The 12,561-nt window shown below is 38.5% G+C and overlaps 1 protein-coding gene across 1 annotated transcript; it reads left to right on the forward strand.

Annotated features, from left to right (window-relative positions):
* Nucleotides 1–49: 49 nt before the first annotated feature.
* On the forward strand, nucleotides 50–12,294 carry qrsl1 (glutaminyl-tRNA amidotransferase subunit QRSL1). The gene is made up of 11 exons (XM_041811988.1): nucleotides 50–171; nucleotides 3,743–3,902; nucleotides 3,975–4,073; nucleotides 4,158–4,254; nucleotides 6,144–6,305; nucleotides 6,400–6,575; nucleotides 8,548–8,660; nucleotides 10,555–10,747; nucleotides 11,070–11,187; nucleotides 11,376–11,581; nucleotides 11,952–12,294. The coding sequence occupies exons 1-11, from the start codon at nucleotides 148–150 to the stop codon at nucleotides 12,167–12,169; spliced, it is 1,566 nt and encodes a 521-aa protein (XP_041667922.1). The 5' UTR covers nucleotides 50–147; the 3' UTR covers nucleotides 12,170–12,294.
* The last annotated feature ends 267 nt before the right edge of the window (nucleotides 12,295–12,561 follow it).

A 12,561-nucleotide genomic window follows, 5' to 3' on the forward strand; every position in this document is an offset into this window, starting at 1 on the left:
TCAGAGAGAGGATTTTTCAACCACCGTCCAATCACTGAGGCTGCTGTTGGGTGTTGATTACAGAAACAAATATGGCGGCGTGCTGTTGCTGCACACTGTGCGAAGGTTGTTTTTAATTTTAAAGGTTGTAACAGGCGTACTTTAAACATGCTGGGGCTGACAGTAAGAGAGGTTAGTACGAATACTCGTCCTTTCATTCCGTGATGTCTTCCTGTTTTAGGAGCATTTGTAGATATTTTGTGCGAACAACCAGCTGGGATAAAATAATACAGTTTATATTATGTCGATTTGGGTGAAGTGGAAATATCGAAAACTAGATGACAAAACAGTTTATAGATATTTGTCTTAATGCTTTCTGTACCTTGATGGAAGTTAACTCACTGTTGAAATGTTGTACGAGTGTAGCTAAGAGAAAATTGCTCAAATTTTAATAATGTAATGTAACAAATTTATTTATTACAGTGAGGGTTTTTTTTCATCGAGAAACAAAGTGAACAGTTAAACACTTCCCAAAAAAGGTCAAACAAATAAAATGATATAAATCTGCTGCCAACTTGCAACAGTCATGATAAAATTGTGGCTTCTCAATTGACAAATTGTTTTTCATCTCTACACAAATTCCAATATTAGAAAAAGATAACCTGAGTAAATACCAAAGGCAGTTTTAAATGAGGATTATATATTAAGGTGAAAAAGCCAACCAAACCTACCAGGACCTGTGGTAAAAAGCAAAACCCCCATAGCCTAATAATGGCTTGGGGCTGGTTTACTTCAGCCACAATGTTGAATTGAGAATCTTAAAGCTTTGCATGAAAAACAGTTTGGTTTTATCTTATTGTATTAATGTTCAGATAAAAGAAGGGCCAGGTCAGGATGGCATTTCACTGTGCCAGCTTTGGCCATGTACTGCTCCTAATGCCCATTGTCCAGGCCTAAACAGTTGAGCTGGTTGTGTGCACCTCAGCACCACTAGCAGCCTTCAGCCTACATTAAGCAGCCATTTTCCTTCTAGTCTTTATTTATTTGTGCAAAAAAAGAAGATTAAAATAATACAAAGGAATACATGAACATATGAAATGCACAGGTGGGACAAAAGAAACCTCTAAGAGCTTATAAGAGGGTCCCACCTAATATAAAACATAAACATGTGCTAGATCCTGTCAGAAGAGAAATACAAACAAATTCATATTCTCAAAGTCAAAAGCAGGAACATAATACAGTTTACAGGAAAACAATTAATTTTTGTGCCGTAGTACAATATATACATATAATATATGCAGTGAAAAGCGTTTGTTGAAGATTTCTTTTGAAAGCAGAAATAGAAGTGTGACTGCGTAGTGAGGCAGAAATCTTCTTAACCTGATTGGAAACTGGTTCTGTAGAGCAGTCTATGGAGAAGATCAATAGATCTGGTATCATAATGGTGGGTAGCAAACCTAGTCACAAAAAAAGCCATTGAAGGATTCAGGAAGCAAATTATGAAGGTACTGAAAAACAATAGTGCCTATTTGCATAATATTTACATCAAATATATTTAATATTAGTAGGCTTTGAAATAAGTGAGCAGTTTGAGCATTCCACTTTGAAAAGGTGACAACTCTAACAAATGTTTTTGCAACAGAAAAATGGAATGCAGATTAGTTTTGTATGTGGTGGACCATACTATATTACTGTAAGAAATAAAAGGATAAACCATACTGTAATACAGATCCATAAGATTTTTTTCTTGACAAGATGTGTCTTACATGCCATAAAATCCCAATATTTTTTTATTGGACGCATATGATATGTGCTTTTTCAAGTTGAGCCTGTCATCAGGAAGAACACCCAAGAACTTAACATATGGAACATGTTTTAGCACAGAATTATCTATGGCAGTTGGCTAGATATTATCAGACAGAGTTTACATTTAGACTTGAAAATTATGTATGCACTCTTTTTAACATTAAAAGATAATTTATAACACTTGAAGCAGTAGTTAATCCTATCTAAAACACTGTTCATTTGAGCAGTTAATTTATTTTGATTTTTATCTGTGATAAAATGTTTGTATCATCAGCATATAAAATAAAAAAGGCATCATTTGATATATAAGGTAAGTCACTGATGCATTTAAGGAATAGAAGTGGGCCCAGTGTGGAGCCCTGTGGACCTCCATGCTGTACATTACTGTATGAGGATTTAGCTCAGTCTGGTGAAGAGAGTCCGGAGGTCTTTGCTCTTTGCTCTTCCCCCAGGCAGGTCTTTCAATCCAAGGAGCCTATGAGCAATGCAGCTTGAGAGCATGAGGGTGTAAACCTCGCACCCAAAGGCTCCAGAGGCAAGGGACACTAACCCCCTTTAGTTACTTTAGCAACTGCTGTGACATAAAATAAAACTCAAAAAAGTGAAATAAAAAAAAAACAGATTTTTGAGGCTCTCACACTTTTTTGTCTGTGTGTTACATGAGGATGGTTTTATGAAAACATTAATGCCAAAGCTGCTGAAATCTGTTGTTATTATTATTTTTTTTAAGGCTGTTAACATTAATGCCTTAACGCTTGAGATTAATCTTGAAACCTTAACATGTTAAAATAATAACGCAATTTAATCGGACTAAGTTTGACCACAACTTCCTCCCGTAGTCCTCCAGCGTGGATGTTTACGTGGCTGGGGGTGAAGAGGTGAGAGGGTCAGACACAGCCAGCAGTGATGAGTGAGGAGACAGACCCAGGTCTGCTTAATGGCAATTTTCTCTTTAAAAAGCTGGAGAATGTTAATGAAGATAAAACCAAAATTGCGGGTACATGCTGCAGTGATGAACTGTCTTTCCACCGAAGCACAACAAGTCTTAAGTTCCATCTTCAGGCAAAGCACATCTTTGCTAATGTTAGCAAAGACGCTAAAAACAGCATGGGATCAAGCCATGGTCATACCACTCTCTTCAGCTGCTTCAGGACAGTTTTCTTCTTCAGCTGCACAGATAAATGCTGAAAGTGCCCCAAAACGTAGAGACAGTCCAGTTTGTTAACAACATTAATCCATTGTTAAAACCTGCCTTGGGGGCTTGGGGGTGCGCTGGTAGTCGAGTGGTTAGGGCGCACACCATGCACACAGGCAGCCCAGGTTCAAATCCAGCCTGTGGCATCATCCCCTGCATGTCCTTCCCTGCTCCCCCCCGCCTCCGAATCCGTCCACTGTCCCTCCATCTCCAATAAAGGCTCAAAAAAGCCCAAAAATAAATCTTTAAAAAAAAGAAAGAAAACCTGCCTTGGAATCAGCAAAATTGAACTTAATTAGCAAACTTTAGGAGCTGAGGACAGAAAATATGATGCGTTCAGGTAACCTCAGTAAATTAGACAACTGTATTCTAGATGTTTTTGACAAGAAACTTGAATAAATACAGTTTTGAATGTGTATATGTATTTACAATAGCAACCTTTTAAAAATCTAAAAAGAAAAATATACCTAAGCCATAAAAAATATGCTGTGATTAATCATGATTAATCACAGCGTAGTGATGTGATTAACTTGATTATTTTTTTTAATCGAGTAACAGCACTAGGTTTTTTGTTTGTTTTTTGAGTCACATTGTAATATTGAACTGCCTGAAAGAGCCAAAGGCAAGTTTTGTTTCCATGTTTAACTTTTCTGTTTTTAAATGGTGAATGGGAAAAAGCTTTTTTTTTAATTTTGGATTTCCCATTTCAAAATAAAAATGAGTAAAAAGAGTTACACTTAACAACACGTTTCTTCTTAACAGGTGTCTCTGGCACTCAGAGAGGGAAGAATCTCCCCAACCGAGCTCTGTAGGAAGTGTCTAAACCGCATCAAGAAAACACAACATCTTAATGCTTACATCTCTGTGACGGAGGAGGAGGCTCTGAAGCAGGCCCAAGAGGCAGAAATTAGACTCCTACAAGGTGTGTTTCAGTAAGTTTTACGTATCTTTGTACAGTCATAGGAGAAACTGCTTCATCTTTGTTTCCTTTCAGGTAAGCCTAAAGGTCCTCTGGATGGAATCCCATTCGCAGTCAAGGACAATTTCTGCACGAAAAATATCAAAACAACATGTGCTTCCAGGATGCTGAGAGGTTTGTGTGAAACTCAGTGAGAGTGCCTTGTATTTTCCTCTCTGCTACTCCAGTAATAATAATCTCCCATTTATTTTTCCTCAGACTACACTCCACCCTACAATGCCACTGTGGTCCAGAAGCTCTTTGACCAAGGGGCTGTTCTCATGGGGAAGACCAACATGGATGAATTTGCTATGGGGTAAAAAAAAAACCTACTGTTTATGTCAGAACAGCCTTTAAAGTTAGGGTTCCCTATCACCTGCAAAACCTTGGAAATGGTTGACCAGTGTTGCAGTCATGGAAAACCCATGGAAATGAGAGAGAAAGCAAAATATTGTCTCCAAAACATACGATATTAACTTTAGTTTATAAACAGAAGAATTAAGAATATGCTACACTAGAAGCAGCCCTGGACCTAAATATTGCAACCTGGAAAAACCAAGTCTGATGCATGAGATAAGTTATTTTGTGACTGTCATCTGAGTAAGGCAGTAGCAAGATAATGTCATAGACACTACGTAGGGAACAAGAGGAAAAATCACTGTAACCTACTTTGTTTTATATGATTCATTGCTGTACATCTGCAGGTGTATTTTCATTTTTCGGTGACTGATTCATCATCATTTATGAGCATGTGAGAGTTTATGGTTTTAGTCACTCACTGCACATTTTTTAAAAATTTTCATACCAGCTACAGGAGTGTCAAACTCATATTGACTCTGGGGCCAGATTTGCTCAATGAGAAGTCCTGAGGGCCAGACTATTTAGGCAAGGATTGTGAAAGTCAATCGCGGATTCTGAATTCAGGCCTTACCTAAGAGCCTAAAAAGGTCAACATTTAGACATAAACTGTCAACCACATTTTCACCATTAGTAAAATATGAAAAAATATAAATAACACTGCTAAAAATCATTCTGAGATGAAAAAGATAAATTTGAAGGCTCAAAGTCTGAGATAATGTCAAGCTTATTAGTCCAAAAGGTCAAAACATGAAATTTAAAGGCAAAATCATTTCTTAAAAGGAAAATAAATTAGATATGAAGTCAAAATCACAAGTTAAAAAATATGACTAAGAGTTTTTGAGTTGTGAATCTTGAAGGTCAAAACATGAAAAACAGTCAAAATCACAAGTTTAAGTCAGAGTTGTATGATCCAAAATTGAGAATATGAAATGACAACATTGATTTCTTTTCCCACCTTCTGACTTTTTATCTAGCTTCTTTTATTCTTTACTTTTTCAGATTTTTATAATTAAAAAAGGATATTTTAAATCATCAAGGTTAAGTTTACATGTTTACTGGAGGAAATCTGCAGACCTCATACTGGTGGGCCAGTTATAATAGAAAGATTGATGGTCTTGCGGGCCGGATATAACTGTACCACGGGCTGGATTTGGGCCCCAGGCCTTGAGTTTGACACCTGTGAGCTAAAATGTAACTGAGAATGTCCTGGAAAATAATTTCTGGAAAAGAGCGGGAAACCATGTTGCAGTGTTAATTTGGTCGACTAAAACTATGACTAAAAATATTCGTGGACAGCCTTTTTTTTCCATGACGAAAACTAGATTAAGACTAACAAAGATATTCCTGTGATGACTAAAACTGACAAAAAGTAAGTCTAGTTTTCGTCAAGGTGAATCAAACTAGACTTAAATGTCATTTACTTCTTGTGAGGCATTCAAAATCTGTGATATTTCTCAATGCATCTGTATCTATTCTGCCTCCCAGCTGTAGAAAGCAGGGACCCCAGGTTTGACAGAGTGCATAGAACACACTACTATGATTTGGTACCAGATTTAGGCAAGAAAATAAATGCTTGGACTACAAGTAAAGACTTAAATGTGAGGAATTTTGATGGACTTAAACTAGACTTAAATGGTTTTGAAATTTCATTGACTTGAACTAAAAAGGGTAGAAATGACTAAAATGTGACTAAAACTAAAAGACATTTCATCTAAAGACTAAGATTTAAAATAAAAATATCTGCCAAAATAAACACTGCCCTGTTGGTTACTGTAGTTACAATTCCAAAAGGAAGATAATTTCATTTCCATGTTTTGGTCTTATTTGTAATGATCTCTGTCACAGTGCAGGCAGTACTGATGGAGCTTTTGGTCCAGTGAGGAACCCCTGGAGCTATGCGGCTCCTTACAGAGACCAGTCAGGAGCAGCAGAGGACTCAGACTGGGTGGTCACTGGAGGGAGTTCAGGAGGAAGTGCTGCAGCTGTATCCTCACTCACCAGCTACCTGTAAGGAAACACATTTAGTTTTGAAGAAGTACAAAAGTAAAGATTCTTTCTAAAGTGTTATATCAAATTGACTGATTTGGTAATGGCTTTACAGGGCTTTGGGTTCAGACACAGGCGGTTCTACTCGTAACCCTGGAGCTCTTTGTGGTGTTGTGGCTCTTAAGCCTACTTACGGTCTGCTGTCCAGACATGGTCTAATCCCACTGGTCAACTCTATGGACGTGCCAGGTATAATGACCCGCAGTGTCAGTGATGCAGCCATCCTCTTAGGTAAGATAATAATCATGACCTGTTGTTAAATGGATGAAGGTGCAATAAGCAGATGTCTCAGCTTACAACTTTTCTTACACTTTATTTATAAGCATATCCTACTTTCAGCTTTTTTCCTGATATACATCTTTAAATGTAATGGGTCTTACCAGGTTATATGAGAGGAAAGTTGTTGGTGCATATCATTTGAATAGATCATAAGGTATCAATTAAATCTATACACCTCCAATTCCAAGTGGTACTATTAAAAAACAGCAGGAGGAGCATTTTGCAGCTAGTTAGGTTGATTGGAAACAGGTCAGTAACATGATGGGGTATAAAAGGAGCATTTTAGAAAGGCAGGGTCTCTCTAAAGTAAATACGGGCAGAGGTTCACCAGTCTGCAAAAACTGCATCTAAAAATTGTTTTCAAAGCACAAAGAGAGGGAATGTATTAATGTACAGTTCCAAAAAACCTTGGGATGCTATGTAAATTATAGATATACTCTATGGAATTAACCTGGCATGGCAGATGGATTTGTTTGATTCATCCATCTGATAAACCTCCCATAGACAGTGTTTTGGAAAGGGCAGAGCCTTTGAAAAAAAAAAACTCGGAGGGTGATTGGATGAACGTTCTGTCTGTCAGTCAGAGCAACAAAACACTTGGCGTAGCTGCTATCCAGGTGCGCTACTAGCTAGGAGTAAACTCCATTAGAGCTGCATAACACGAAACGTGGTGACTGTAGACATGTCAGTACACGACTTTTGTCGTTTTTGAAAAGAAAACAACTCACTACTGTTCTTTGTTCTTCTTTTAATGAAGAAATGTCTCCAAGTTCTGATAAAACGTACGCATCCACGCTAATGTCTTACACCATAATTGCACCAACCTCTTGTTGCTGCTTGCTTACGTCACAACTCCACCGCACCCGAAAGTACTGCCCCTCGACGCTGATTGGTCCTGTCACTTTGTAGCCGGGCCCAAACTGTTCAGATGGGAGCTTTGCGAGATGGATTTGCCAGTGAGAAACACAGAAATGGGCGTATCTATCTTCTGTGCTAGATTAATACAGAATGCAATGATTTGAAAATCCCATAAACTCATATAATATTAACAAAGAAAGAAGGCCTTTGTCAAATTTTTCCCATTAAGAGGGCCTCAAAAAGGGCATGCTCTCAAATCTTGCCCACTTGGAGGACATCTCACAGGGCAGTTGATCAAATCTATCTTCCAAAGTAGCATCCAACAGTGCCCTTTTGCAGCGTTTTTTCATATATTAGGGTACTGGGGCAAGTCATTGCCCTCTCTGCCCCCCCTTTGAGTCCAACAGTGGTCTGAATTTATTGGAATAACTTGGTCAGAAATCTATATTCTCATGTTGTTCCTGCTAATGAGGAAAAATTATAAATTACTATACTGCCTCAGTAGCTACTCAGTACTAAGTAAACTTTAAATTAGATACTTTTTACTTTTACTGAGCATATGTATAGACTAGTACTTTTACTTCTGCTTACATAAATTTAAACCCTATTAACTTTGACTGGAGTACAACAGTCTTGTTCTTTTTCCACCTCCAGCTACATCCATTGTGGTAGAAATTTTGGTCCAGCACCTCTATGTGTCTGTTTGATTATGGTTTTACAGGTCATGTTGAATAAAACAGCTGTTGCCACAAATCAACAAGTTGCTCCTCCATTTCTGACATCCATCTAACTTTATACTTTGCATTCACTATTGTTGCCTTGGCTGTGTTTGTTGTGCTTCCTCCTTTTGTCACATTGCTGCTGATTGGCTATCATTTTGTAGATCAGAAAGAGAGAGATCACTCTTAACATACCGCACACACAAGAAAATCTGTCCACAAGATCTTTAGAGCCATCACATAATTGGGCCTTGACTGACTTTGGTTGGAAGGGGGAATCTAACCCAAAATCGGCACCATTATCTTATACCTCGCATAACCTGGGATTTTGTTCAAATCTCACACAGATATCCTCCAAGGCCTCGATGTCAGAGATTCAACAACTATTCCTGCTCCTTCACCAATAACAGAACTACCTGAAGACTTGGATGTGAAAAACATTTGTGTGGGAATCCCTAAGGTCAGTTTAGACCTACAGTTGAAACCAGAAGTTTACATACACTATATAAAAAGGCACATAAACTTTTTTTTCTCACTGTCTAACATTAAATCAGATCAAACTTTTCCTGTTTTTGGTCAATTAGGATTACCAAAATTATTTCTATTTGCTAAATGCCAGAATAATGAGAAAATGATTTTTTTAGACAATTTTTTATTATTTTCTTGAGAGTCAGAAGTTTACATACACTAAGATTACTATGCCTTTAAACAATTTGGGAAAGCTCCGATGATGATGTCATGTCTTTGGAAGCCTCTGATAGGTTTATTGACAACATCTGAGTTAATTAGAGGCACACCTGTGGATGTATTTTAAGGCACACCTGAAACACACTGCTTCTTTGTGTAACATCATGGGAAAATCAAAAGAAATCAGCCAAGATATCAGGAAGAGAATTGTGGACTTGCACAAGTCTGGTTCATCCTTGGGTGCAATTTCCAGATGCCTGAAGGTGCCACGTTCACCTGTTCAAACAATTATACACAAGTATAAACACCATGGGAATGTCCAGCCATTATACCGCTCAGGAAGGAGACGGGTTCTGTGTCCCAGAGATGAACGTGCTTTGGTCCGAAAAGTGCATCTCAACCCAAGAACAAAAGCAAAAGACCTTGTGAAGATGCTGGCTGAAGCTGGTAAGAGTGTGTCATTATCAACAGTCAAACAAGTCCCGTACCAACATGGGCTGAAAGGCCTCTCTCCCAGGAAGAAGCCATTACTCCAAAAGAAACATGAAAAAGCCAGATTACAGTTTGCAAATGCACACAGGGACAAAGACCTTAATTTTTGGAGACATGTTCTGTGGTCTGACAAATCTAAAATTGAACTTTTTGGCCATAATGACCATCATTACATTTGGAGAAAAAAGGGGGAAGCTTGCAAGCCTGAGAACACCATCCCAACTGTGAAACATGGGGGTGGCAGCATCATGTTGTGGGGTTGTTTTGCTGCAGGAGAGACTGGTGCACTTCACAAAATAGATGTCATCATGAGGAAAGAACATTATGTGGAAATACTGAAGCAACATCTCAAGACATCAGCCAGGAAGTTAAAGCTTGGGCACAAATGGGTTTTCCAAATGGACAATGACCCTAAGCATACTGCCAAACTGGTTACAAAGTGGCTTGAGGATAATGAAGTCAGTGTTTTGGAGTGGCCATCACAAAGCCCTGATCTCAATCCCATTGAAAATTTATGGGCAGAGCTGAAAAGGCATGTGCGAGCAAGGTGGCCTACAAACTTGGCTCAGTTACACCAGTTCTGCCAGGAGTATTGGGCCAAAATTCCTGCAAACTATTGTGAGAAGCTTGTGGAAGCATATCCAAAACATTTGACCCAAGTCATACAGTTTAAAGGCAATGCTACAAATACTAATGAAATGTATGTAAACTTCTGACTCTCAAGAAAAGAATAAAAAATTGTCTAAAAAATGATCTCTCTCATTATTCTGGCATTTAGCAAATAGAAATAATTTTGTTAATCCTAATTGGCCAAAAACAGGAAAAGTTTAATCTGATTTAATGTTAGACGGTGAGAAAAAAAAGTTTATGTGCCTTTTTATATAGTGTATGTAAACTTCTGGTTTCAACTGTATATTTATTCCTCTTTTGTCTCTCACGGACAAAGGTATTATTCTTCTTCAAAACTAGCTAGAATATTCAGAGACCTGAGTGTTTCAAGGTAAGTTTTAAACCAGCACTTTTAGAAGGATAATATGAAAAAAAAAACTCTTTGTTGAGTTCAAACATGTTTCGATGAAGATGCCATCAGATCATAACTTTCAAACCTCTCGGTGAATACGAAAGCATTACGTTTCTAAGCTGTTTTCTCTTTCCTGTCTGTGAATGTATGTCAGGAGTACCACGCCCCCGGGCTGTCTGAGGAGACTCTGTCACAGTGGAGTCGTGTTGCTGACATGTTTGAAAGGGCAGGGGCCCGGGTGGAGCAGGTGTCCCTCCCCCACACTCAGTACTCAATCGTGTGTTACCACGTTCTGTGCCATGCCGAGGTGGCATCCAACATGGCTCGTTTTGATGGCTTAGAATACGGTATGAGCGAGTACTCTTTAAAGCCACTGATTTTACACCAAGTTTCAGTTTATTTTTGCTCATGTTAAGATAATGAAAGTTTTAGAATAGCTCCAGTATTATTAAATTGACACTTGAATTAGGGCATAATGTGCATAAAATCTCTGCTGCAAAAAAATGAATGTATTAAACTGCTATTTTGACAGATTTCAAGTTTAAGTAATATTGCAACTTCTGTGATTTGCAAATTGCAACATTTTGTTTTAGTGTAGGTTTTGGAGCATTTGGCATGATTCAGAAAGGAAAACTGAATATTTAAAAATATTGAATTTGTTCTTCATAGGCCATAGAAGTGCTGTTGACAGCTCGACAGAGGCCATGTATGCTTCAACCAGACACGAAGGCTTCAACGATGTAGTGAGGGGGCGGATACTCTCTGGGAACTTCTTCCTGCTTAAACAGTAAGATATAAAACCTGTAGAGCAGTGTAGAGTTGGCACTGTGTTACTTTATCATCTGTTCTAAAACATTTATTATCAATCCTCCCATCAGATGTACATGTTGTTTCCAACCAAGTCCTTTCCCATGACATCTAATTTAAGCAAAAGGCTGAAATGAACAGTTCACATCTTGGCTCTTATTTTACCAGGAACTACCAGCACTACTTTCTGAAGGCTCAGAAAATACGCCGGCTGATCTCAGAAGACTTCAGGCATGTGTTTAGTTCAGGTGTGGACATCCTGCTCACACCCACAACTCTCACTGATGCAGCACGCTACTCCGACTTCATGCAGGAAGACAACCGAACACGCAGCGCGCAGGAAGATGTCTTCACCCAGCCCGTCAACATGGCAGGTAAAGCAGAGAAGAGGAAGAACTTTCATGCATGTTAAGCAGTGTAGTAGGGTACAGGAAGTTATATATTTTGTTATGCGTGGATACACACACAAACTGCATGCACCTTTAACTAGAAACTTTCACCTAGAACAGCTACTGAACTGTTTTCTCTCCTATAACAAAGGTTAAAAATATGTCATAGTGAAAGAGGAAGCATTAAAGAGCAAAGCTAGTTCTTCTTCACTGATATAAGATTAAAGTTTAACTCTGAGCCCTGAAAGAATGTTTACATTTAGTCAAACTTCCTCCCACCTCCAAATAAACCCAGACATCCTAATCATTACCTTTACATAAACTCTTTCATAGTTCTCCTTTCTTCTTTTCCCAGGTCTCCCAGCTGTGTCTGTGCCAATAGCTTTATCAAGACGGGGCCTTCCTATTGGCTTACAGCTTATCAGCCCTGCACTCCAAGAAAAGAAGCTGCTTAGTGTCGCCCGCTGGATCGAGCAGAGGGTTGGGTTTCCCTCAATCAGTGATTACCTAGACACTAAGGAGAGCAGGAATGACACAGCACGGACCAAAAGGGAGCAGACATCAGCTGGATGAGGCACTAATTCAATAAAAACAGGCTGATGTAATTCCACATGGACATTTTCAGCCTATGAGATGCCTTTTTTAGGACATTTTTGTTGCTATTTCATCACAAAATAAAGCCGAATTGTCTCAAGTGATTAAGTGTGGTACTAAATGCATCATACTTTAAGGAGAGGAAAATTTGGCCAAACTGAAGCTTTTTTGAAGAAGTTAGTACTGTGGCAACCAGAACCTTTACATTTTAACCTCACATGCATGTCAAACACACCCCTGAAGGGACATTATATACATTAAAATGGCCCAAGCTTACTACAGAGCAGGCATCTAGAAGTGGCTCTGTTTATGCCAGCGAGCCCATGGTACAACAAACTCTGAATTATAACAATGATAGCCTTTATTTAAAT

The sequence above is a fragment of the Cheilinus undulatus genome, linkage group 18 (genome assembly GCF_018320785.1).
Source record: "Cheilinus undulatus linkage group 18, ASM1832078v1, whole genome shotgun sequence".
Taxonomy (NCBI): Eukaryota; Metazoa; Chordata; class Actinopteri; order Labriformes; family Labridae; genus Cheilinus; species Cheilinus undulatus.

Excerpts from the sequence above, each read along its gene's own strand:
- qrsl1 (XM_041811988.1), top strand. The coding sequence starts at position 148 with ATGCTGGGGCTGACAGTAAGAGAG. Across the intron at positions 4,074-4,157 it reads TGCTTCCAGGATGCTGAGAG|ACTACACTCCACCCTACAAT; the intron begins GTTTGTGTGAAA and ends ATTTTTCCTCAG. Across the intron at positions 11,188-11,375 it reads AACTTCTTCCTGCTTAAACA|GAACTACCAGCACTACTTTC; the intron begins GTAAGATATAAA and ends TTATTTTACCAG.